This window comes from Gopherus evgoodei, chromosome 1, assembly GCF_007399415.2.
Source record: "Gopherus evgoodei ecotype Sinaloan lineage chromosome 1, rGopEvg1_v1.p, whole genome shotgun sequence".
Classification (NCBI taxonomy): Eukaryota; Metazoa; Chordata; order Testudines; family Testudinidae; genus Gopherus; species Gopherus evgoodei.
This window is the reverse complement of record NC_044322.1, coordinates 151,508,027-151,534,302: the sequence shown is the minus strand read 5'-3', so window position 1 is coordinate 151,534,302 and position 26,276 is coordinate 151,508,027. Positions and strand designations below refer to the sequence as shown.

General features: G+C 42.5%; 1 protein-coding gene across 1 annotated transcript in view; it reads left to right on the top strand.

Moving 5' to 3' along the window:
* The first annotated feature begins 9,817 nt into the window (after window positions 1–9,817).
* Window positions 9,818–26,276, top strand: part of TMEM47 (transmembrane protein 47) — a 37,052-nt gene continuing 20,593 nt past the window's right edge. The window contains exon 1 of the mRNA XM_030575640.1: window positions 9,818–10,664. Within this exon, the coding sequence (XP_030431500.1) occupies window positions 10,439–10,664 (226 nt within the window). The 5' untranslated portion in view covers window positions 9,818–10,438. The remainder of the gene's footprint in view (window positions 10,665–26,276) is intronic.

Here is a 26,276-nt window from a genome sequence, read left to right as displayed (position 1 = left end):
GGAACAGCTGAACTGCCCGACAATTGATGGCCTGCTGCACAGGGAACTTAGGGGAACTGATGGGGGGCTGCTGGTCCACACTGGTTAAAAGCACCCAAAGGCTAGCTCCAACGGGCTGCTCTTCCTACAAGCAGTGGACTAAGCAGGAAGCTGCCAAACAATGTTATAAGGGAGCATTGAGCAACTTTAAACAAGCATGTTCTCTAACTAATGAGCAACATAACAATGTTAACCGGGATGATGTTAAGTGAGAAGTTACTGTAAAACTTTAGAGTCTACAAGCCCACTTGGTAGTACTTCTTGCTCAGTCAATAGCTAAGCAAAACAAGTTTGTTTACACTTACAGGAGATAATGCTGCCCGCTTCTTAATTACAATGTCACTTGAAAGTAAGGACAGGCAGTTGCATGGCACTGTTATAGCTGGTATTGCAAGGTATTTATGTGCCAGACATGCTAAAGATTCATAGGCCTCTTCATGCTTTGGCCATAGTTCCAGAGGACATGCTTCCATCCTGATGAAGCTCATGAAAAAACAAACAAACGTGTTATTAAATTTATGCTTGAACTTCTTAGGGGAGAATTGTATGTCTCCTGCTCCGTTTTATCTGCATTCTGCTGTATATTTCATGTTATATCAGAGCAGTCTCGGATGATGACCCAGCACATGTTGTTCGTTTTAAGAAGACTTTCACTGCAAATTTGACAAAATACAAAGAAGATACTAATTTCTAAAAATAGCTACAGCACTTGATTTAAGGATGTGAATACTTAAGCAAAGTAAGCTTTCATAGGATAGGAGGGAAGGTGCTCTCATGGACTTGTAATTGGTTAAAAGATAGGAAAAAAAGGGTAGGAATAAATGGTCATTTTTCAGAATGGAGAGGTAAATAGTGGTGTCCCCCAGGGGTCTGTACTGGGCCCAGACCTATTCAACATATTCATAAATGATCTTGAAAAAGGGATAAACAGTGAGGTGGCAAAATTTGCAGATGATGCAAAGTTAACAAATATAGTTAACACTCGGGCAGACTGCGAAGAGCTACAGAAGGATCTCTCAAAACTGGGTGACTGGATAACAAAATGGCAGATGAAATTCAATGCTGAGAAATGCAAAATAATGCACATTGGAAAACAGAATCCTGACTATACATATAAAATAATGGGGTCTAAATTAGCTGTTACCACTCACAAAAGAGATCTTGGAGTCATTGTGGATAGTTCTCTGAAAACATTCTCTCAATGTGCAGCGGCAGACAAAAAAAGGGAACAGAATATTGGGAATCATTAAGAAAGGGATAGATAAGAAGACAGAACATATTACATTGCCTCTGCATAAAATCTGTATAAATCCATGGTACACCCACATCTTGAATACTGTGTGCAGATGTGGTCGTCCCATCTCAAAAAAGATATATTGGAATTGGAAAAGGTTCAGAAAAGGGCAACAAAAATGATTAGGGGTATGAAACTGCTGCTATATGAGGAGAGATTAATAAGACTGGGACTTTTCAGCTTGGAAAAGAGATGATGGAGATATGATAGAGGTCTATAAAATCATGACTGGTGTGGAGAAAGTAAATTAGGAAGTGTTATTTACTCTTTCTCATGACATAAGAACTAGGGGCACCAAACGAAATAAATAAGCAGCAGGTTTAAAACAAACAAAAGGAAGTATTTTTTCACACAACGCACAGTCAACCTGTGGAACTCCTTGTCAGAGGATGTTGCGAAGGTGAAGACTATCATAGGGTTCAAAAAAGAAGTAGATACATTCATGGAGGAGAGGTCCATCAATGGCTATTAACCAGGATGGGGAGGGATGGTGTCCCTAGCCTCTGTTTGCCAGAAGCTGGGAATGGGTGACAGGGGATGGATCACTTGATTACTTGCTCTGTTAATTCCCTCTGGGGCACCTGGCATTGGCCACTGTCGGAGGTTTGACCCAGTATGGCTGTTCTTATATTCTTCCAAAAGTGCCTTCCAAAATCTGAGAGGGATGAGGCGTGGAGGACCATGTGTTCATAAGTCTTAAAAGAGCAACACAGAACCCAAACAGTGAAAAAAGAAAATCAGTCTTCTTCTGATGGCATGTGACATAGACATGAAAACAAACATGCATCAGTCTGCACTGCTTTGGATTGTTAGCGAGCAGAACCCATCCTCAGGATGGACACATCCTCTGGAATGGTGGTTGAAGCATAAAGGGACACATGAATCTTTAGTGGATCTGGCATGTAAATATATTGTGAAGACAACTACAACAGTGCCATGCAAACACCTGTTCTCACTTTCAGGTGCCATTGTAAACAAGAAGTGGGCAGCATTCTCTTCTGGAAATGTAAACAACCTTGTTTGTTTGAGCAAGAAGTGGGACTGATTGGACTTGTAGATTCTAAAGTTTTACATTGTTTTATTTTTGAATGCAGGTCTTTTTTGTACATATATCAACATTTGTAAGTTGCACTTTCATGATAAAGAGATTGTACTACAGTACTTGTATTAGGTAAATTGAAAAATACTATTTCTTTTGTTTTTCATGGAGTAAATATTCGTAATAAATTGGTAATAAATATAATGTGAGCACCGTACACTTTGTATTCTGTGTTGTAATTGAAATCAATATATTTGAAAACGTAGAAAATATCCACAAATATTTAAATAAATGGTATTCTATTATTGTTTAACTGTGCAATTAATCACTATTATTTTTTTAATTGCACCGATTAATCATGATTATTTTTTTAATCACTTGACAGCCCTACTCACAAGGCATGTTTTGTAAAAAGATTATTACGGTAGTGAGTAGGGTGTGAATACAAGGGTGCATTCCATCACAGTCAACAACTTAACCATTTCCTATCCTTGCTACAACTTCTATCTATTTCAGTCATAGGATAGTTCATTTCCATCTCTTCTTTTCACAAGATAGCCTTACTTTGGCTTCATCATGGTCTTCAAGCTACAGTTCACCTTATGTATTTTTTTCTACTGCCTTCCGTGCTCATCCTAAGCTAACAATTTTCTACACTTCTTTCTAGGGCAGTTTCAGGCCCCAGCACGCCACGCGCGTGCTTGGGGCGGCATGCGCGAGGGGCGCTCTGCCGGTCGCCGGGAGGGCAGCAGGCAGGCTGCCTTTGGCCGCGTGCCTGCGGAGGGTCCGCTGGTCCTGCGGCTCCACAGAAGCCGTGGGACCAGCGGACCCTCTGCAGGCACGCTTGCGGGAGGGCCACCGGAGCCACGGGACTGGCGACCGGCAGAGCGCCCCCTGCGGCATGCCGCCGTGCTTGGGGCGGACGAAATGTCTAGAGCCACCCCTGCTTCTTTCTCAGTACTTCTGCTTCTTCTTGACGAATCACTCTGTTTTTGCTCATATGTCATGGCTAGTATGACACTAGAATCCAAAACCGGTGGTGTTTTTTTTTAATAAGCAAAACAGGGAGTACACCTCCACCCTGATATAACGCGGTCCTCGGGAGACAAAAAATCTCACCGTGTTATAGGTGAGACCGTGTTATATCAGACTTGCTTTGCCCCCCTCCTGTTCCTTGTTCCCTGACCCCCCCTCCAGAGACCCCCATCCCTAATCACACCCAGGATCCCACCCCCTACCCAACCCTTCTGTCCCGACCCCTATCCACCACCACAGCACACACCCCCTCTGACAGGCACTCACCGGCAGCAGCGGGAAGCGGAGCAGCCCAGCCCCAGTCCGCTCCACCCTGCCAGCTCCCAACCACGGCACTCTGCTTCCTGCAGTTGGTGAGTGTAGGGAGGTTGGGGAAAGGACGCCCTCCGCACTCACCGGCGGTGGGAAGCGGACCGATCCACTCCTCCACCTCCCAGCCGTGGCGCTCTGCTTCCCGCCACAGGTGAGTGCGGAGAAGTTGGGGAAAGGATGCCCCCCGTACTCACCTGCAGCAGGAAGAGGAGCGCTGCATCTGGGAGCTGGCGGAGTGGAGCGGGCTGAGGCTGGGTTGCTCCCCCTCCGCTGGTGAGTGCGGGGGGGATCCCTTCCCCAAAACCTCCTTCCCCGAGCGACACAGCTAGGGCTGGGGAAGCAGAGCAACTGCTCCTGGCCCCCTGCTAATCTCTCGGGCCACTCTGGGACTGAAGGCCCTCCAAAAGTGTCCTCCCACAGCTCCTGCCACCCAGACCCGGGGGGGAGAGCCCTCGACTGCCCCTGAGACCCTCTGCCCCTTATCAAACCCCTCAGCCCCGACCTGGCCGACACTCTTAACATGCTACTCCCAGCATGTCAGAGCTTTACAGTGTTGTATGCAAACCCGTGTTCTGGCGGGTTGCGTTATATCGGGGTAGAGGTGTAGTTCTTCATGATACCATTCAGCACTCTAAGGGCTCTCCATCTAGCCTGCAGTGATAGATTTACTGTGGGTAAGAAACATGCCACTCCTCTAGTTGGTAGCACACTTCCTGTTTGGATGCTCCTTGGCTTAAGAATCTAATGTGGTATAACAAGCACTAGCAACATCTGCCACAATTTTAGCGCGTAACTGAAACAAAGGCACTTCACTCATGGCACCAGATGCAGAGGAAAACTGAACACTACCGTTATGTTAGAATAACTATTACTACCATCTTAGAGCCCAATCCTGCAATGCTTATGCATTTGGGCAGTTCTTATGCCAGTAACCTCTCTGAAGTCAACAGAACTACTTGCATGAGCAATACTTGTGTAAAAGTCGCAAGACTTGACCCTAGTAGGACCACTTCTTACACACAGCCATTATACAAGGTGTTGATCAGTGGGATAGAGTGCACTTAGCACCTTACTGGAGTTGACACTAACTGGCAAGTGTTGCTTTTTGCTGACAGCAGAGGAATATTGACTTGGGATCCCTGGGCTCACTTCCAGGTTCTGGCAGAAGTGTGATATGCTTAGACTCTCCTCATCCCCACCTCCAAGCTTATCTCTCACCCCTTCTACTCCTATCTGCCCCATCGTAGCTCCTGCCACCCTCTCCTGCTATCCATTCCCCAGCCAGCTTCTGTCTTTCTGCCTTCACCCCTTCTGCATCTATTCTACCCTTCTTTCCCCATCCCTTTGCATTCCAGTGAGACTGTTTCCTCCACCTTCTCCTGGGCACTTCAGGGGGACCCACTGGGAGTACAGGAAAGACAGTTTCCCTACTCTCTGTTCCAGAGCCCCATGCCACAGCAGCCAGAAAGGGCAACTGCAGGAAAAAGAGAACCCCACAGTGAGGAGGCTCCAGCTTCAGGCTTCAGCTCCAGCCTTGGACCCCAGCCACACAGCAACAGGTGCTGGCCCTTTGCTTACCACCACCCCCACATTGCCGCTGGCCCCTGCTGTCTCCCTACCCACCTCCCCATCGAGGGCTTAATTTGTCCCCTGAATTGCCAGGATTGAGTAAATCTGTGAAAATTTGTATTTGTATATTCTTTAATATCACTTTTCACAGCCTCCCAGCTAGCCATAAGTCTGCTGTGAAAAGTGATATCAACAAATATTACTTTTCACAACAGCAGACTTACTAGCTAGCAAGTCTTTTTTAAAAAAACAACCAAAGAAGCAAAAGAAACAACAAAAAAAGACAAGAATGTGCAAAGCACTTTGTGTTTCTGTTTTGTTTAGATCAAGTAAAGAATAGAGACAACTGTACATTATTTTTATTATTGAGTTTGCAAAAAGAAATTCTACATAAATAAATTATGATAATTTGGACATGTATATTTGCACATATGTTTTTCCTAAAGTTAATTAAGTATTTTAGGAAAAATTGTCAGTCTGAGGCCACCAAAAATTTTGTTGTGAGAACCCCTGTGCTAGGCAACCTTCACAAAAGACAGTGCTACCATCTCTACCCATAATACACACAATTTCCCTGTGATGCTAACATTCTGCTGACATTTACCCCACTCTCATGAAATTGTGGGGGAAACACTGAGACGTGATTCTTCATATCATCCTGCTTTGGAACAGTGTGTCTAGCTAGGCCCAAGTACACTCTTTATCAATTTTTAAACCTGTTCTCATTTTCTAATTATATTTCCCATATTTTTCTAATTAATTATTATAAGATAAATGTAATGATGAGGTTCAAGCAATCTGATTGGCTAATGTATAAATGACTTTTACCTACTAATTGAAACTGCCCCAGTCATTAAAAAAATCCATACAACTATTTCACACTCCCTTCCAACTTCATCTTAAAATAGCAAAATGATTCAAAACAGGGTATTTCCTTGGGATTAATGACTGGCCGAGATTAATGGGCTTCAGCTGTACTTCACAAGGACACAAATTTCTACTATATAGAACATTTAGAAATAAAAAACATTAACAACCTGTTAAAAAAACCCTTTTAATTCTACTATCATGATTTGGTTTTCACCCTGAGCATTTTGAAATTGATAATGCTACGCTGAGGCACAGGGGAAATTCTAGAGACGCAGTCCATGAATGTCCTTGACAATTAGAAATGGTTGCAAAATATGACAGTTATATGTATTGCAATGGCACCTACCTGTCACCAGTCAAGGACCAGACTGCACTGTGCCAAGCACTGTTCACACCTATAATGAAAAAGATTGTTTCTGCCCCCTCCCCCCCCCAAATTTACAATCTAGGTAATATGATCTGCCCCCTCCCCCCCATCTCTCTCTCTGGGCTTGTTATAGGAACACCTAGTTCATAGCACACTGGGGTGTAAATCTAACTCGCACTAGTCTGTCATGCACTAAGTGTCTGTATGGACTCTGCACACTAAAAGTTTAGTAGCGTGCTTTGAGCTGAATAGCTTTTGAAACATCTCAAGAGGGTATAAATGGAGGAAAACAGGAATTTGGAGGGGTTTTTTTTTTAGGTTGTCATTTAGATTCTGATCTCTTACCTATTATGTCATAGGCAAAATTCCTATGAAGTTCAAAAGAAGCAGGAGGAGGCCTTTTAGAGAAAAAAATGGAGTTTTAAAGAAAGATGGTGTGACTGGATTGGATCACAGAAACCCCCCTGGGGCTGCCAACTGATGTGCCAAGGTTACTTCTGCCTCTGCCTTCCCTGCCAGCTTGAGATGCCAGAACCCTGCCTTGTTGTGCTAGACATGCTTGCCGGCCACAAACACAGACCCAGATCTGAATCACATCCCACAAACTGCAAGCTTAACTGAAAACAGCTTAAGAAGTGTTCCTGTCTTTAACAGTCAGATGCTCAACTCCCAGTGGGGTCCAAACCCCAAATAAAGCTTATACAGGGTAAATTAATAAATTGTTCACCCTCTATAACACTGATAGAGAGACATGCACAGCTGTTTGCCCCCCTCCCAGCTATTAATACATACGCTGGGTTAATTAATAAGTAAAAAGTGATTTTTATTAAATACAGAAAGAAGGATTTAAGTGGTTCCAAGTAGTAACGGACAGAACAAAGTCAATTACCAAGCAAAATAAAATAAAACATGCAAGTCTATGCCTACTACAGTAAGAAAACTGAATACAAATAAAACCTTGCCCTCAGAGGTGTTCCAGTAAGCTTCCTTTTACAGACTAGTCTCCTTCTAGTCTGGGTCCAGTAATCACTCACACCCCCGTGGTTACCTTCCTTTGTTCCAGTTTCTTTCAGGTATCCTTTGAGGGTGGAGAAGCTATATCTTGAGCAAGCTGAAGGCAAAATGGAGGGTGTCCAGGGGTTTAAACAGACTTTCTTCTGTGGATGGATACCCCTCCTTCCCCCTGTGTAGAATTCCAGCTACATGATGGAGTTCTGGAGTCACATGGGGAAGTCGCATGTCCATGCATGACTCAGAACTTACAGGTAGCAGCCATGGTTCACGTGCTACCTTGAATGTCCTCAAGTAGACTTTATATGTGGATTGGAGCCTTCAAGATCCATTGTTCATTAAGTGTTTCTCAACTGGGCACTTAACTTGCGCATTCCTTTCTCAAGAAGCTGACCAAATGCAAGTACACAGCCAATATTCATAACTTTGAGTAAAAATATGACACATGCATACAAATCGGATAAATATATTCAGTAGATCATAACCTTTACAGAGATATGTTACATGGCATATGTAGCATAAAACATATTCCAGTTATGTCATATCTACATTCATAAGCATATTCTCATAAAGCATTATGGGGTGCTACGTCACAGATGGATAACATCCATGCAAAATAATTATTATGGCTTAGGAAACAGTTCCTTGTATTTAGAGAGTCTGATTATTGCTTTCCTGAGGTTCTTTCTCCCATCTATCCATTTTTCATAGTCCTATCTCAAATATACATATAATGATATATAATCAATATATTTTTGAAAATCTTGGACTTTAATCAGTTTATTAAAAAATAATCCTTGCTTGACACCAGAAATGTTCCCAGTCTGTTTCCATCTTTCTCCTGTGAGTTATATTTTGAAAGTGAAGTGAATAGGACCAGTATCAATGTTTAATAATGACTCTAAGCCCACGTCCAGACTAACCCGCGGCATCGGCGGGTTAAAATCGATTGCTCGGGGATCGATATATCACGTCTAGTCTGGACGCGATGTATCGATCCCCGAGCGCGCTTACATCGATTCCTGAACTCCATCAACCCGAACGGAGTTCCGGAATCGACACGGAAAGCTGCGGACATCGATGCCGCGCCGTCTAGATGGGTGAGTACCTCGATTTTAGAAATTCGACTTCAGCTATGTTATTCACGTAGCTGAAGTTGCGTATCTAAAATCGATTTTAATACCCTAGTCTGGACGTGGCCTAAAACATATGCCCCTGACATTCACAGCACTATAGTGCTAATTAAACACAACAAACAAAACGGAAACAAAACTCCTGCAGAGCACCAATAATTTAAGACTAAATTTGGGGTCAGAGATTTAGTTAGAGAGAGGGAAATGGAAAACATTAGCCTGTATTTGCAAGAAAAGAGTTAATGTTTCCATTTTTGAAAGCCACACACACACCCCCTTTGGGGTTTAGAAGTGGCAGAAGGTTTCATCCTTAAAAGAATGAATTATAGTTGACACCCTTCACTGCTAATCCTGAACCAGAAGTGTTCTTTCATTTCTTTGTTAATATACTTTGCAAAATAATTGTGTTTAAAGTAGGCCTATCAGTTGGGGACTGTTAGCCTTACTTTCAAACATAGCTTCAAAGACATTCCTCCTCACTCACATTCTTGTTTTTGTGCCTGTCCTCTGAGTTCATTTCCCTCCCTACCAGAAAGTGATTTGGACTAGTGTCTCAGAAAGGGGGGGGGGGGTGGAGAATCGTCAAATCTGAACCAGACTGGGACAACCCCCCAGCATTCTTTAAAAAAAACACCATTTTTTTCAAGTACGGTTTTGGTGGATTAGTTCTCACAAAAACAAATTTAGGGTTAAAAAAAACTAGCTACTAGATTAGCAACTGCATAATCTACTTTCACGCATCGCATATGTTTGAGATCATAGGTGTAAATCGAGGTCACCTCCTACCCGAGTTATGAGTGGAGAGTTCTGTGTAAGGGGTGCGTAGGTTTGGGTGGGAAGGTGAGATCTCGTCTGCACGGTGCTGTACTTTCTTATTGTCACGGTTTGTGAGCGGGGCTGGTAACCTTCCCCAGAGAAACCTTGGGTATTTAGCAGCATGTGTATTTAATGGTCCCGAAAGGGTTTTGTTTTGTGTCTGAACAGATTGCTAAAGAAATGAATCCGGCCAAATTAAAAAGAGAGAAAGACAACCCCTAGGTGGCGTAAATTGGAAAACAGGATTGATTTGCAAACTGCGAACTGATTTGCAAACTGCTCAGGTTCAAATAGCCCCCGGAGCAGATCTCTAGGGGCTGGCAGGCACAGCCGAGAAGAAAGGGAGGCGGGGAAGAAGAGGACACAGAGTGGGAGCGAGGGGTGAGCAGAGAGGCTGCCCTGGTCGGAGAAGTGGAGAAGAGCTTAAAGTTCCTCAAAACTTTACCCGGCGGAGGCAGAGGAGGGGATCGCGGCGAACCTGGGGCTGGAGCCGACGAGGAGGAGCCGCCACGGCACTCGCAGGAGCCAGGCAACAGGCTGGGACGACTCTGCCTCCCAATTGGCTGGGGAGATCAGCGTGTGTCGGAGGGGAGGGCCAGGCAGGCGACTCGCCGCCTTTCCTTCCCCAGCTCCCTGGAGGAAGCCCTGGGCGTGACGTGCGTGGCTCGGAGGGGGGCCCGGTGCAAGCTCCCCCCCTTCCCCAGGCAGGCAGGGGGAGGAGTGAGGCGGGCAGAGCCGGGGAGCGGGGCTGTGAGCGCTCAGAGAGCCGGGGGACTGGCGGGAGCTGCTGCCGCACCTGGTGCGTTGTGACAGGGCAGGGCTCCAGCGCGGCGCCGCGTCCCGCCGCGGGGCTCTGGGTTGGCTGCAGCTCTCCAGCGCGGCTCCCCGCTCTCCCTCCTGCGCTTGCCGGGCCGGCGGGTGGCAGCGGCGGCGGCGGCTCTGTCCCGGCCCCCATGGCTTCAGCCGGCAGCGGGATGGAGGAGGTGCGCGTATCGGTGCTGACCCCGCTCAAGCTGGTGGGGCTGATGTGCATCTTCCTGTCGCTGTGCCTGGATCTGGGAGCCGTGCTGAGCCCGGCCTGGGTCACGGCCGACCACCAGTATTACCTATCCCTGTGGGAGTCCTGCCGCAAGCCCGGCAACTTGGACAGCTGGCTCTGCGAGTCCACCCTACACAGCGGTGAGCTACGATATCTCCTCCCTTCCCGCCACCCCCTCCCCAGCATCTCCCCCAGCCACGCCACCCATTGCCAGCCCACCCTTAAGCCGCCCATGTCCAGCCTTACCCGGCAGCACCTCTACCCTAAGTCTCTTCTACCGAGCCATCCCACCCATATCCAGCCCTACCCAGCACTCCACCCTTCCGCTGCCCATGTCCGCCTTAGCCAGCCAGCATCTCTACCCCAAGTCACTCCGATCTAAGCATGCCACCCTCCATCCATCCCTATCCACCCCCACCCTTCAGTCGTCTATAATATCCACCCATACCCAGCTTTCCCACCTATTATATCCTAGCCATTCTGCTCCACCACTCCTGCCTAGCACTACTCCACCTATGAAACTACTCCAGTCCCTTAACCTTCCACCCTGCACTGTATCCTCATCTGCCTGCCATTGTCTCCAAATCCCATTCCCCCTCCATAGCCAGCCTGCATCCCAGTCTCCCACTCTGCTGCCTCTCCTCCTCAGTCCTGCATCCCAGTCCCAGTCCTCTCCTATCTAGTAATGCCTTCCAGTCTCCCCAGTCTCCTCTTCCTCTAGCGCTGCCTTCCAGGTTCCACTCTGCCATGCTGCACCCCAGTCCTGCACCTCTGCTCCTACCCATCCATCTCGCTAGTTCCAAATGGATAAGTGATTGTCTAAATAATGCATATGTGCAGAGAGCTCCACAATTCCCCGTACCACCAAGCACTTTCTCTATTTTGTGGTCAGGGAGGCAGGAGCGGGTTAAGAATGCGTAGTTTCTGTAAATCAGCTAGGTGGCTGCATTTGTCTTTGTTATGCCAAAAGGTCCTGGTTTAGTTCTGGTTTTTGGTCGCTGGTGGCGGTTCACCAAAGAAGGAGCAATTCCTTGAGACTAAGGGTTATATCGCTTCTCCCCTCCAAAGTAACCAGCAGGATCTGCCTGTAAAGTTGCGGCTTCCAGCCCAGTGATCTGCAGATCAGCCTAGACAAGAAATAGCTTTTTTTTTGTTTTGTTTTGTTTTTTTTTCTACTTTGTCCTGAGCAGACACCCTCTGGATTCTATCATCCTTTTGCTTCTCTCCCCCTCCTCCTCAGTTATGTGTTTTCCTTCTTAGCAAGTGTATGTCCTTTCCAGGAAAGCTACACCACCTGCAGGGCCGCCGACAGCGGTGGGCAATAGGGGCAGCTGCCCCGGGGCCCGGCCCTTTAAATCTCCGCTGGAGCCCTGGCAGCGTGGAAGGGCTGGCTGGGGAGGTTGACCCCCAGCCCCGCCCCTTACTCCCGGAGCCGGGCCCCTATACCGGCCAGTCTTTTATCTTACTTTCACCCCTGCTTTTCCTCCCCTTTCATATTCCTTTCGCCCTGTTATCACGTCTCTCGTTTTGGTTTATTGGTGTTTCTTCAGCTTTTTGCCTCTTTTGTTCGTGCGTGGGGGAGGAGGGCACCTTTCCTACTGGAAAAACTGCTCCAGATACCCAGAAACGGTCTGTGAATGAAACAAACAAGCTGCCTCTTGGATTTCATTCTTTTAAAAAATCTGCTTTTTTATGAGTTTTTCTAGGCTTCATTGCAAAAGCTTCTGGAGTCCCAATGGAAACATTTACAAGTTAAATCAAAACCGGCACACAAAAACTGCTAAAGCGTCTATTTGTGTCACTTTGCCCTCAGATTTTTGGTAACCGTGCAAGGGAAGAGATGGTTAGCTGTTTGCCTGGTTTTGTACTGGATGTTTTTAATGCATGAATTTCTTCTTTTCCTGACTTCTCTGAAATCTTTTTGTAGTTCTCAGAACCAATCTAAGCTCTGCTTGAAAACAATATTACAGATTTCCCCTCGTTGGTTGTCTTAAATTATTGTATTCATTGTCGGTGTCCGGGGTAACGTTCAGTGGGGTTTAGTGTTATTTTGTTTTAGACTGTGTAATGCAAAATTACTCTTAAAAATGTCATCTTGGTTCAGTTACCAGGGAATTTAAACAAACTTTGGAGGACAGCTTTCTTTTCCTTCAGTATAAATGTAAATTTATGTAGGAATCTCAGCTTCCGAGTGTCTCCCTAGCAACGTGAATCCTTTGCCCCTTCTTAGTCTCCTGAAATAATATCCCCTTGATTGCATAAAGACTTTTCAGATGGCTTCATCTCCTCCCCCCTTTCTTTCACTGTGTGTTTGCCCCTCTCCCCACAAAAGAATGTGGAGAATTAAAAGAAGCTGGACAGTGCAAGGCAGCGTTTGAGGGTTGTTAATCTGTCTCTAATTGCTTTGTCAGTCATCTACCTCTTCTATTTTTATGGAAGACAGAGGGAGGCAGGTGGGTGGAGAAAGGGGGATGTGTTAAGATGTCAAATGCAGCCTTGCTGGGACAGTGCATGTTAAAAATCGGAGCAGATCTGCTGCCCTTGCCTGACCCTTTCTCCACCCCTTGCTGAAATTCTTGACTGTTCGATTCTATTCCAGTTCTTTGAAACAGCTTTGCTCATTTTCCTTTAAGGGAAGCCAGGTTTCACAAGCTACTGGGGAAGAAATGAATGATTGTTTTATTTGAGGTGGCTAGAACAAGACCTTTACTTTCCTCATGTTTGGCACACGATCCTGCTCTCAAAGGGAACCTGAAATATGAGAAACTGTGGTGTTCTTTCTGCCCCACTTCTCTTCAGAGCCAGATATGACTCATTAAAGTCATTGGAAAGGCTCCCGCTGAATTCAGTGAGAAGTTAGATCAGACCCATATTCAATGACATCATGAGTTCTTGCTTAATATTTGAAGTGCAATTTCTTACTACATGAAGAATATAGTAAGCAGTACATTTTGGAAACATTTGTAATAACTAGGCTTAGGGTCCCCAACTTCTGTGAAAAGAGCTACTTTGTTGTGTTTGTATCAAGGAATTTACAGAGTGATTACATGGGCTATAGCCCAAAATAATCCCTTTTGTCTCTTTTTATCCATGTCAATACTTCTATCACTTGACATACAGTATACATTTATTCTTGAGGACTTTTTAAAATAATTTTAACCAAGCACCCAATGTCTTTCTTAGCATTGTTTATATTTAGCTGTGTGAATATTCCTAGTATTGCCAACCCTATGTGTTCAGAAATCATGAGTCAGGCCAACAAAATCACAAGATTGGCTTTAAAAGCATGAGATTTTTAAAAAATGTAAATACATTTTAGGGTTCTTTATATTTGCCTTCTGGCTTTTGAGCTATTAGGGTTCACTTGGGTCATGTTTTCGAACTTTTCTCAGAACCCTGAGGGCTAGAACTTTAATTTAGTTTTCAAATGAAAGCTGATATTCTTACCTAATCACACATCTCCAGAAGCTGGGGCTTTAAGGAAAAGTCAAAGTATCACAGGACTGCCAATAGAATTGCAAGAGTTGGTTATGTCAATTAAGTATTTTAGGAGTTGTGCTGCAATACAAATTTTGTCTGGGGCAAAAACTTAGGCAAAACTCTGCATGTTATGTGCAAATCTGTCTGTACATTTTTTTAAAAGTCATCCTTCTGATTTTTAAATATGTGGGACTAAAACCAAGGATTTGGATGCTTTCTTGGCTTTGTTTTTAAAGAAAATCTTGCAGATTATTATTCTGATGTGGGTTAGGCTCTTCTTAAATTTTAATGTGTTTAAGGCAAAATAAGTTCATGTTTAAATAGGGGTTATCGAACATGCACACTTAATTTCTCATGACATTTCTATATAATTAAATGCATCTTATATAAAAACGGTATGGCTCATCTATGTTCTGCAGAACCATATGATACTTGGTTTTTTTTTTTACAATAGACCATAGCCAACATATGCTGTCAAATCAAAAATACATATAAATATAAACTGATAAACAGATCAGTTCTGAAGGAATCATCTATATCAGGTAAACGTGTATTTTGTTTTAAATATATACATATGTATTTTATAGACCAACATGGCTCTTTGGGGAGCATAGTGGCTTATTGTATCAAATATTTATGAATATAAATGAGTATAGTTAAGTGGAAAGCCTTTCTGGTTAATAGGGCAGGTTAATATATTCTTTTTAGTAAACCACCTATATACACATATTTGCAACATTTAATTCCCTTTAAGAAAACTATACTCTTTACAACCTTCCGTGAAGGTTTAAAAGACAAAACAACCCTAAGGGAATAAATATAACAAGGTCTTTATAGATGTTTAAATTTAGTAGTCAGAAGTCATTGAAGGTAAGCTGATAATCCATCCTTAACTTGGAACATAGTGCATATTAAAAATTATTTAACTGTAGTTTTATGCTTAAAATCCTATTCTAATGTAATAAGCTGTTCTTAAAAAATGAAGTACAACTGACTGTCCTTGTCTGGTGTCAGACCACTTGCATGAGTTTAACCTAAATTGTACACTAGGTGAAAATTTCTAAAGTAACGTGGTCAATAGTCTTGGATGACGCATACATGCTTATTTTGATTCTGAGCTGTCGTGTCAAAGCAAAGTTGCTAGCTCAAAAGTGACTTTGTCCTTGGAAACTATGGATCTTTGCTCTGAGTAGCTATTGACACATATTTGCAAAAAGCTCAGCAAGATAGGTAGTCACTACAGTACCCTCTTCTGGCTTGCTATCTAGTAGCAGAACAAATGTAATTTTATTAAGTCTAAAAAAATGGTAGTTAAACAGTAATGGAAAATTAATACTCAGTCCCATAGCTAACATGAAAACTTCTGTATTTTACTGATGTATCCAAAAAAGTGATATGCCAAACTAAATAAAATGCAACTGCAGCGTATTTCTCTCTTTCTCTCTTGACAGAAAATTGATTTGTAGTGATTTTTCTCTACAGATTTCCATAATTCCAGAACGTACACGTTCTCCCGACCCCCTCCCTCCCCAAGAAGTAATACTGACCTATAAGGATACAAACATTTTCAGCATTCTTTTCTGTCCGTCCATTAATCCTCCTTCAAAATACTAGGTTGGAGCTAAGGGGCTTGTTGGGTTACTTAATCCATTCTTCAACAAGCTCGCCTCTTTTAAATTGGCAGTTTACATGTACTCAATATAAAAGTAAGAAGTTTACTTCAAGCCTGCCACCAATGAAGTTCTGTTAATAATAATTAGTGTTTATATAGTGCTTGAAATATATTTGAAGTGCCTTAGAATCACTAACGGATTAATCATCTCATCAGCCCATAGTGTAAGTATGTTCCCTGTTTTATGGGTAGGAAAACTAACAAAGTGACTTGTCCAAGACTCTGCTCTGGCTAACAGAGCCAGGATTAAAGCTCAGGACCTTTTCACAGGAAATCCTATGCTCATTCTTCTAGGCCACACATGTTCCCACTACAGCATATCCTGAAACACACTGTTTCACGCCTTTTGGAGTGACAAAGCCAAAGGCAAACATGTTCTCTGGTCACCCAAGTTGGAAGCATATGCATGGAACACAGCAATACTCCTGCTAAGCAAACACATAAGGGGTGTGTGTGTGCATGTATTCAAATAAAGAAAGACACCCAACAGTTTCTTTTTTTTTTAAAACAAGAGAAAGATATTTTCAATAAAGTGTCTCCTTCAAATTACTGCAACTGCTTTTGTGCATTATCACTTTTAAAATTATAATGCTTACTCTTCTATTAAAGTGTGCTTATTTGGGAAAAAAAATCTGGTTCCATAAATTTGATGCTCCTAAAGCTAGTGGTTAAATATTTGATGAGATTTATATTTAGAACCAAGTGGACTGTAACACTGGCCAAAGATGATCACATAGTATCCAATCTAACAAGTAGGGGGGGGTAGGGTCTGTCAGGTTGTATTGCTTCATTCATTTTTTGCTTGCTCCAGATTAGTAATATAAAGACCATCATTTTGATGGAATATGCTCTTTGAGTGATTTTGAAGTGCTAATAGTTTTTCACAGGTACATTGAAATGAGTTTTACGAATTTTAGGAAAAAATTGCCAGTTAGCTTTAAGCACTCTGCTAATTCTGGTAAATAATGATAATTCTGGCAAATAATGACATTCATATTGCAATGTGAAGTGCATTTCTCTCATCTCCCCCGCCCCCATTTCTAGTTGTTGAAATATTATAAGCCAAATGCAGAGGTGTGCATATAGGAGCTTGGAAAAGGAGAGATTAGATGCTTTTTACCTTGAAAAGTATGTCTTCAATCTTTGTCTCCCTCCCTTTCTCTGCATTAGCTACATGTAATTCTAAGGTTTCTAGGTTTCTGTAATTATTGGAATGAATGTCCAGCAATTAGTTTTAAAACAGTAAACATTCTATATGAATCTCAGAGCAAGGTCGTGTATTTGGTGCAGAAAATTCCTAGGCATACATTACAGGGTGAATAAATTATAGATTACATGATTTCCTGTAATACTATGCTTGTCTTGTAGTTTGAAGATTGGTTGGTTGGCTAAAGTGATGTCTGATGTATAGCACCTTTTAAAAAAAGTGTTAAGCATTTCACATCGAGTATATCTTCTTTCATCTGATTAAAACACTTTTTTCCTCATCACCTAAAGAATGGTCCCACAAGGTTTTATAAGCTTTTGTTCAGTGGGGTTAGAAAATCGAGAGCAGCTGGATTAAAAAGGAAAAGTTGTATCCAATTGTTTTTGGGGATTTTTTTGTTAAATAAAAATTGTTTTACTTTGCTCGTGAGCAATACATCAATGGCCAAATGATCAAGTGCATGATACATCTCAAGTTGTTCATATATTTGTATATTTATGCAACCTGGCACTGTTATATATATCTTTTAACATGCAAACCTGTATTATTTACAGACTACTAGATGTTAATATCTTTGGGATAGATTTGACTTTCTCCTATGAAGACTAAGGGTAAATGATTAGCGCTAGCTGGATATTATACACACAAGCAGCAATCACACCCAATGACTGTTGTGTAGACATATCCTAAGTCTAATTGAAAATAGTGGGACTTAAGTCATCTAGGTGCTTTTGAAAATAGTACTGCAAATCCTGTTTGTGTTATGCAAAACTCCTATTGACTAAGGCCCTGATCCTGCATGCTGCTTTGTGCAATTGGATCTTTGCACAGACCCCCATTGATTACAGTGCCATTTCGGATAAACACAGGGTGTTGCCTGCAAGGGGCAAGTGTTGTTGTATTTATTTAGGTGGAATAAATGGGCAAAAGGTGTTAACGTAACCCAGTCACAGTCAAACATGAAACCATGTTAAATAAGGTCCAGGGTTTGGCATGCAGAGACCTTAGCACTATGGCAAACAAACTATTACAATTCTTTTTAAAAGTTTTATTAAAGATACAGAAAATAAGGAAAACCATTTTACAGCATTTGGAACGTAAAATAAGACCTTTATTTTAACAACATTCCATATTCTTTCCCTTTAGCTGGAGAGAATCTTACAAGGAAAGAACCTCTAGTTTGACAGTCTCTCTGATGGTATTAAAGATAGGGTGGCGTGGTGCCCAGTTTTTGACCAGAAAGTCCTGTCGAAAAGGGGACCTGATAGTATCCAGTCAGATCTATTGACTGGACAGCCAAAGTCAGCTTACTGCAAGCAGGGGAGGCAGGATTCCCTTCCCAACCCGAACTGAGGTGGGGGAGAGAGGGGAAGAGCAGTGAACAATATGGGGAAGGGAAAAGAGGAGCGAATGGGGCCAGGGCCTCAGGGAGAAGGGACAGGGCAGGAGTGAGGACTCGGGGGAAGAGAGGGAGCAGGGGTGGTTCTGCCACTCCTGCTGGAGTGTCTGGATTTTAAATATTACAAAGCTGGCAATCCTAGTTCAGGATAGTAATAACTGTCCTTCTGCAGTGGTTCTCAACCTGCGGCCCGTGGGCCACTTGTGGCCCAATCAGCGCATGGCTACGGCCCATGTGACATCCTCAGGGCCATACCTGTAGTATATATATTGTGTGGATGCAGCTCAGATAACACAAAAAAAGCTGCATATGCAACCCAGAGTGGTAAATGGGTTGAGAATCATTGTGAGAGAAGAAGTTAGTTAAAATGGGCTGAAGCTGCTCCTGTTAGTCCTATCCCATTTCATCCCAGGTGGTGTTTAGGATTAAGCTGGATCCAGTAGAGGTAGTGATGTCATCTGGGTCCCTCTTTCTGGCCTGTTCTGGTTGAGACATCTCTCAGAATTAGGATGAAGAAGTTCTGGGGTCACAGCAAATGGTGGGGATGACAGTGAAGATCACTCCAGTAGCCTCCCTCTGTTTTTTCCATATCTCCCCCGCCCCCCTCCAAGTCTCTTTGTTTAAGGACCCACAGAGGGAGTGATAGGCTATTCCATCTATCTCCTCATTATTTCGTCCACCAATTAGACCTAGTCCCTGACACAATTTTAGTTCACTGACTTCTGGTTTCACACTTCTCTCATTTACTAAGATTTTAATTCTTGTTTTCTTGTTTACTCTGATTTTAGAAGTCTTGAATTATATCACTAGATCTTTTTGTTTGGATTAATTCATTTTATTGTCTCCCTTCCACAACTGTTCCCATCAAAATTTATTATGTGTTATTGTTGTCATTTTATGAACTTTTACATATCTTTTATAGTTGAGCTCACAATTAGGCTAAATTTGTTGGCCCAACTATCACAACAGCAGTTTGTAGAATGGAGGCCTTAACTGGCATTTTATGTGAGTAAAACACAGATCCGTAACAAGGAATTTTTGTGCCCGAGGCAAGGGCCGGCTCCAGGCTCTTCAGTGACAATTCGGCGGCGGGTCCCTGAATTTCTTTTGGAGGGAAGGACCTGCTGCTGAATTGCTGCCTCTGCTTCATTCATTCTTCGGTGGCGGGTCCCTGAGTCCCTCTCGGAGAGAAGGATCCGCCACCAAATTGCTGCCAAAGAATGAATAAAGCGGCGGTGGCAGCAATTCGGTGTCAGGTCCTTCCATTGGACAGGGACACAAGGACTCACCGCCAAATTGCCACTGAAGAAGTGATGGCTGTAGAGCTGCAGCCGAAGCGCTGCTGATCATGGTAGGGCTACGCCCCTCCACTTCACTCGCCTTGCCCTGATTACAGCACTGGTAAAACAAGTAATATTTGGATCTTTGTGTATAAAATACTTAGTCCTAGTTGAGTGTAGGGGGCTGGACTAGATGACCTCTCGAGATTTCTTCCAGTTCTATGAAAAGGGTAACTCTCCACCCCTCAGCTGTGAGTCTAACGTACAAAAATACATTCTGAAATATTTTGTTCAATTAATTAATAAATATTTTCCTTTTAATATGCCTTATTTGGAGTTTTGTATTTAATAAAAATAGTTATTGCCTTCACGTTTTCTTGTTCTAAGATAGTAGCAGAACTTGGTGGTTTTGGTTTATAAAAATACTTCTGAATTTTCCCATGAGTGGCTGCTTTCAGTGCTTCTGTAGACTTAGATAGCTGTACTGAGTGCCAAAATTCAGTTTCACAAACAGAGCAATGACTCAACAAAGTATTTGTATTCAACCCTAAGAAAACTGTTTATACAGACACAATAGTGCTGGTTCACAGACAATGGCATCATTTAGACAGGATTGGCTTTAGGTAAAATATTCCCAATTGCCTAAGAATCTGCTACAATGTGCAAAGATCAAAGGGGGCAGCACCAGTGATGCATGATGGGAACAATATAAGCACATAAATAGCACAGAAAAGTCACCTATAGTATGGAGTGCCTGTGTAAGGGACTGCTATGAAGATTTGCTGACGAAGTGACTTCACAGAGGTGTCTGCACCTCTGCAAGATGTGTTAAGGATCTCTGTGAAGAGAGCCAAATGGAGAGAGGCTGCAGATCCATCTTTATTTTGATCTTGGTGGCCCCAGTACTCTGCACTCATAGCTGTGGAGATGGACTGCATAGAATATCCATGGCTTGGCCCTGGCTTGGTGGGGATGGAAAGGTGGGGAGTGGATTTCATGTTATTAACGGCTCTGCGCTCTGCCTACATAGAGTCCAAATAACCTTTCCAAGAAATTCTTTACGCATTCTGTGTTCCACTCATGTAGAGCCTAGATATTTGGTCTGTATGCGAGTGGAGTAATTTCACCACAAGAGTTTTGTGGTGGTTATGATATTCCTTTTACACCAGTAACTCCACTAGAGACTTCAATAGAGTTACTCCTAATTTACTTGGGTATGAGAAGAGAAGCAGGCCTACCATGTTAGGGTATGGCTACATTTGGAATTTCAAAGCGCTGCCGCGGCAGCGCTTTGAAATGTGAGTGTAGTCAGAGCGGCAGCGCTGGGAGAGAGCTCTCCCAGCGTTGCATGTAAACCACATCCCTTACGGGTGTAGCGTGCAGCGCTCCCAGCGCTGCTGCCCTGATTACACTGACGCTTTACAGCGCTGTATCTTGCAGCGCTAGGGGGGTGTTTTTTCACACCCCAGTTGCAGCGCTGTAAAGTGTGAGTGTAGCCAAGCCCTTAGTCTTTGCGTATGGATAATGTTAAGAAAAGAGATGACAAGTTTGCTGGTCAGAGAACTTTTTAGAAAGCATACTCTACTTTATGTTTTGCTTTAATGATGATTTATGTTTCTTTATGGTTAATTTGTTTTTGGAGGTTTGTAAATGCAGCAAAAGGAGAGGTATATAGCTATTTATAACTGCACAAATCACTTGTTAACATTTTAAAGTAATTAGAAATGTCTCATTATCTTATTTGCTTTATTAGTTAATTGCTATGACACTCAGTGGGTTATGCTTAATTTCTTTTGCATCTGGTGTAGGTGTATCAATAATTTTTCTGCATTTCACTTGGCACATTCTTTCAGGTTCATCATTCTTTGATCTAAATTCTGTATTACACACTCTCTGAGATATATACTGTTACTTTAAATCTGTAGCAGGGTGCTAAACAGGAGGAGGCTGGGATGTGTCCTAGGTATAAGCTCTACTGAGAAGCTGAGAGAATAGTGTTAAAGAAAATACTATTTTCTTTATTCTAATAAAGTTTCTTCTTGTTCAGCTGTGGAAGAAAGAAATTCTTCTAATGTTTATTACCACTGTCACAATGACACAAATAATTTCTCTTATTTCATTCCTAACAAGCAAAGGGCTCTGTGGAGAACTTTTGTACAAATCAAATTTTGTACATCCTTGGCTTTATCTTTATCTTGTTTTTCAAAATAGCTTAACTAAGTTTACTTACAGTGTATGAAAGAGCTACTGCATGTTAGTATTCAGTATTACAGTATGTATTTTCCCAGCCACTTTCAATTCAGAATTCTGTGGAGAGAAAAATATGTTCTTTTTCAGGAATGCCCCAAAACATGGAAGTACTGAAACACAAAACATTTGCATGGCTCTTTCATATTTACAATGAATGACCTCTTTATTAAAAGGAAATACATTTTTTATTCTCAGAACTTTGAAACATTTAATCCTTCTTTCATGAGTTTTGCTGATGGTATCCTAAAACTGAAGTATTATTTTGGCAAAGAAATTGAGCAAATAAAGCTGTTTTTAGTTAAGAATGAGTACTTAGGTTCACTTCACTTTACTGGGTAGCAGGGAGGAGAGTGATACTTTTCAAGGTCAAATTAACACTGTGCTTATAAATAGCTAAGAAATTGGCAGAATTTCTGAATAGATATGAAACTGAAGCTGTCCTCAGATAGGAAAAAATTAAATATGAGTTGCAAGAAAGTGATTAATGTAAAAGGGGCCAGGACTATTTTTATTTTATTTAATTGAGAAGAGCATTTTTATGTTAAAGGCTCATTTTCTGTTTTGTATGGCACATTCTGGATGATGAAAATATGTATGAAATTCTTCTGGTTAAAAGTCACATACACTTTGCAAATTTTGTGATACCCCTAAAATAATATTATTAATAAATTTCTTTGTTATAAAAACACCCACCAGGATCAGTGTAGGGGTGATTGTTTCCTATGGCATGTACAGTATGTCCCCTTAAGGGCACAAATCTACATCTAGATTTTCAAATACATTAGTAGCCGTTCAAATACAATAGTAGCCTGGCTTTATTGTCCAGCATCCCAGCCTGGACACAGGTGGCTCTGTGTACAGTCCCTGGGGATTCCTCTCTGCATCTAGCTTCTGTGCAACTTCTGGCTAGCCATGCATCTTCTGCTTCAACTTCCCTGACCTCAGTGGCCATATAGCTGCCACTTCCAAACAGAGCTTATGCATTTCCTGGTTCAGGACCATTCCCCTTTCCTGGTCAGGGGAAAGGAGATATGCAGTGGGGAGAGGGCTGATAGGAGTTGTAGTCCCCTTGCTTAGCATATCTATCCCAGAGGCATTTCATGAGGAATGTCTAGTTACATACTAGATATGTTAATTGTGATCAAGCAGGTATGAATTAAAGGCTAGATCATCGGGCTCAATGGGTAGTGATCAATAGCTCCATGTGATCAATGGCTCCATGTCTAGTTGTCAGCCGGTATCAAGTGGAGTGCCCCAAGGGTCGGTCCTGGGGCCAGTTTTGTTCAATATCTTCATTAATGATCTGGAGGATGGCTTGGACTGCACTCTCAGCAAGTTTGCAGATGAGACTAAACTAGGGGGAGTGGTAGATACACTGGAAGGTAGGGTTAGGATACAGAGGGACTTAGACAAGTTAGCAGATTGGGCCAAAAGAAATCTGAGGTTCAGCAAGGACAAGTGCAGAGTCCTGCACTTAGGACGAAAGAATCCTATGCACTGCTACAGACTAGAGACTGAGTGGCTAGGCAGCAGTTCTGCAGAAAAGGACCTGGGGTTACAGTGGATGAGAAGCTGGATATGAGTCCACAGTGTGCCCTTATTGCCAAGAAGGCTAACAGTTTTTGAGGCTGTATAAGTAGGGGCATAGCCAACAGATCGAGGGACGTGATCATTCCCCTCTATTCGACATTGGTGAGGCCTCATCTGGAGTACTGTGTCCAGTTTTGGGCCCCACACTACAAAAAGGATGTGGAAAAATTGGAAAGAGTCCAGCGGAGGGCACAAAAATGGTTAGGGGGCTGGAACATATGACTTATGAAGAGAGGCTCAGGGAACTGTGATTGTTTAGTCTGCAGAAGAGAAGAATGAGGGGGGATTTGATGGCTGCTTTCAACTACCTGAAAGGGGGTTCTGAAGAGGATGGATCTAGACTGTTCTCAGTGGTAGCAGATGACAGAACAAGAAGTAATGGTCTCAAGTTTCAGTGGGGGAGGTTTAAGTTGGCTATTAGGGAAAACTTTTTCACTAGGAGGGTGATGAAGAACTGGAATGGGTTACCTAGGGAGGTGGTGGAATCTCCTTCCTTATTGGTTTTCAAGTCAGGCTTGACAAAGCCCTGGCTGGGATGATTTAGTTGAGAATTGGTCCTGCTTTGAGCAGGGGTTTGGGCTAGATGACCTCCTGAAGTCCCTTCCAACCCCGATATTCTACGACACATTTAATGTAATAATTCTTTACTTGTTACTAACAGCAACTTAGGTTTTAAAATTATTTCAGTTTTGAAAATCTAATTTACTTATTACTTTTCTTTTTGCGTTTCTCTCAGCTTGTCCAATGAAAATCAGTTAAATCAATTTCACTTTTGTTCATGACCATTTTAGGCTCTGTGTTACAATGTTTGTATTGCAGGCACTTTATGAGTGAAAATAACTGTTTTCTTTTAAGCTTTAAAAATACCCTGGAAATATTTCAATTGAGATTGTTTTTAAAAGCTATTCTTTCAAAATCTAAGTATCTAAATTTGGGTTCAAATTTGAGGAGACCACTCTTTTTAAGTCTCAAATTATATAAGATGTCTACCATTTACACACACTGAAAAGACTAGCACAATTTCAAACAACTTTGTTGTAGTCACCAAAGTCTTGCTCTGTTGGTTGATGTGATATACTGCTATGATGTACTGTATTATTAAAATGTAAGTGGATCATGTTTCAGAACTAATACTGGTCAATAAGGCCACAGTTTTCAAACTTTCAGTCACATCCATCACTTTATACATGTGAGTAATCACACTGAATTTAAATCTTTTAGTTTGGAAAACGGGTGTTTGTCAACATTGATTTGTCTGCTTACAGCCCACATCAGTAGCGAAACATGGTGGTATCGTTGTTTTAACCTTACCAAAATCCATAATGTTCCTGAGCTGGTGGCTGAAATGTTAGCCCAAGTTTACGTCTTGTACTTGGACTATTGTTACCACTTGATTGGTCTTCCTGCCTTATCTATTACCTATTTGCAATCCCTTTGGAAAGCAGTGGCATTCTTAACTTTCTCATCACCTTGTAGCTCTTTATTTAAGGAGACAGTCTGGCTTCTGATCATCCTGAAGATAACATGTAATCTCTTATTATTTGTAAGCACTGAAAATTTTCATTCGTTAACATCTCCATATGTATATAATTTGACTTATACTTGCACTCTTGAGTGGGCTTTACCTTCTGGTGAGATGAATTGTATGTCTTGTCTTTATACCTGTGCAATTTTTAAGTGTAGGGTTTTCTCTGATGTGGTTCCATGTTGGTGGGATGCGTCTCCATTTGATATCTGTGGGTGCTGCTATGTTTATATATTCATTTTGCACAGCACTCTGTTACTAGGAAAGTATCTTATAAATCAGTAACATAATTTAACAAAAATTATAATCACTTAAAATTTTCATTGTCATATCAGCATTAATCAATCAGTCCTTGTAACACTCCTGTAGGTAGATAAGACAGCATTTCCATTTCACTAATAGTAAAACACAGAGAGAGAGTAAATGACGTCTTTAACTGCATCTATTGAGTCAGGGTAGGAGACTTGAAGAGTTCCTGGTTCCCAGGCCCATAGACAGTCAATATCTGAACCTCAGTCACCGAGGACCTGTCTTCACTGCTACAAATATCTCTAATGTAACTGCATCTATATAGTTACACTGGCGCAGACCCATTAGCAAAGAGATGTTCCATTCATACATGACTTACTGGTGATTTACTGGGTTAAGTCATGCAGGTGCTAAGCCCCTCTTCAGGTTATTGCAAAGTGTCTACTTTATGGGTTTGAATCAGTTGTGTTCTATGTATATATTGTTTTAATGTAGCATGTATTTACACTGGCATAAATACAACAGTGTAGTTATAGCAGTTCAAACTTCACCATTGTAGACAGGGCCTAAGATGCAAGTCCTCCTTGCTCATTTCAGTGTGTGAGAAACTGAAATTTACAGTATTGTTATGTAAACCCTCCGCTCAAATGGGATTGTAAAATCTGTAATTTGTATCAAGTTCTGCAACCTTTTTGCAGACTTTGTAAATTCAGTGATTGTTAGCATAGCCCTTAAAGTTTTGTAACCTTTGCAAGCTCTGTAACCTTTTCAAGTTACCACTCGTATGAACTTCCAAGCTTTGTAATATCCCATCCCTCAGAGAGAGTGTGAATGAGGGAGTGTATGTGGGATTGAGTGGAGAGGAACTGCAAGGAGAGAGGAGACCGGAGCAGGGCCACCCAGGAGGAGCGGGGCAAGTGGGGCAATTTGCCCCAGGCCTCGCAGGGGCCTCCATGAGAGCTTTTTGGGGCCCCCGGAGCGGGGTCCTTCACTCGCTCTGGGGCCCCGGGAAAACTCTTGTGGGGCCCGAGCCCCCGGAGCTGCTTCTGCTCTGGGTTTTTGGCAGCGGGGTTTTTTTCTACTCCGGGACCTGCCGCCAA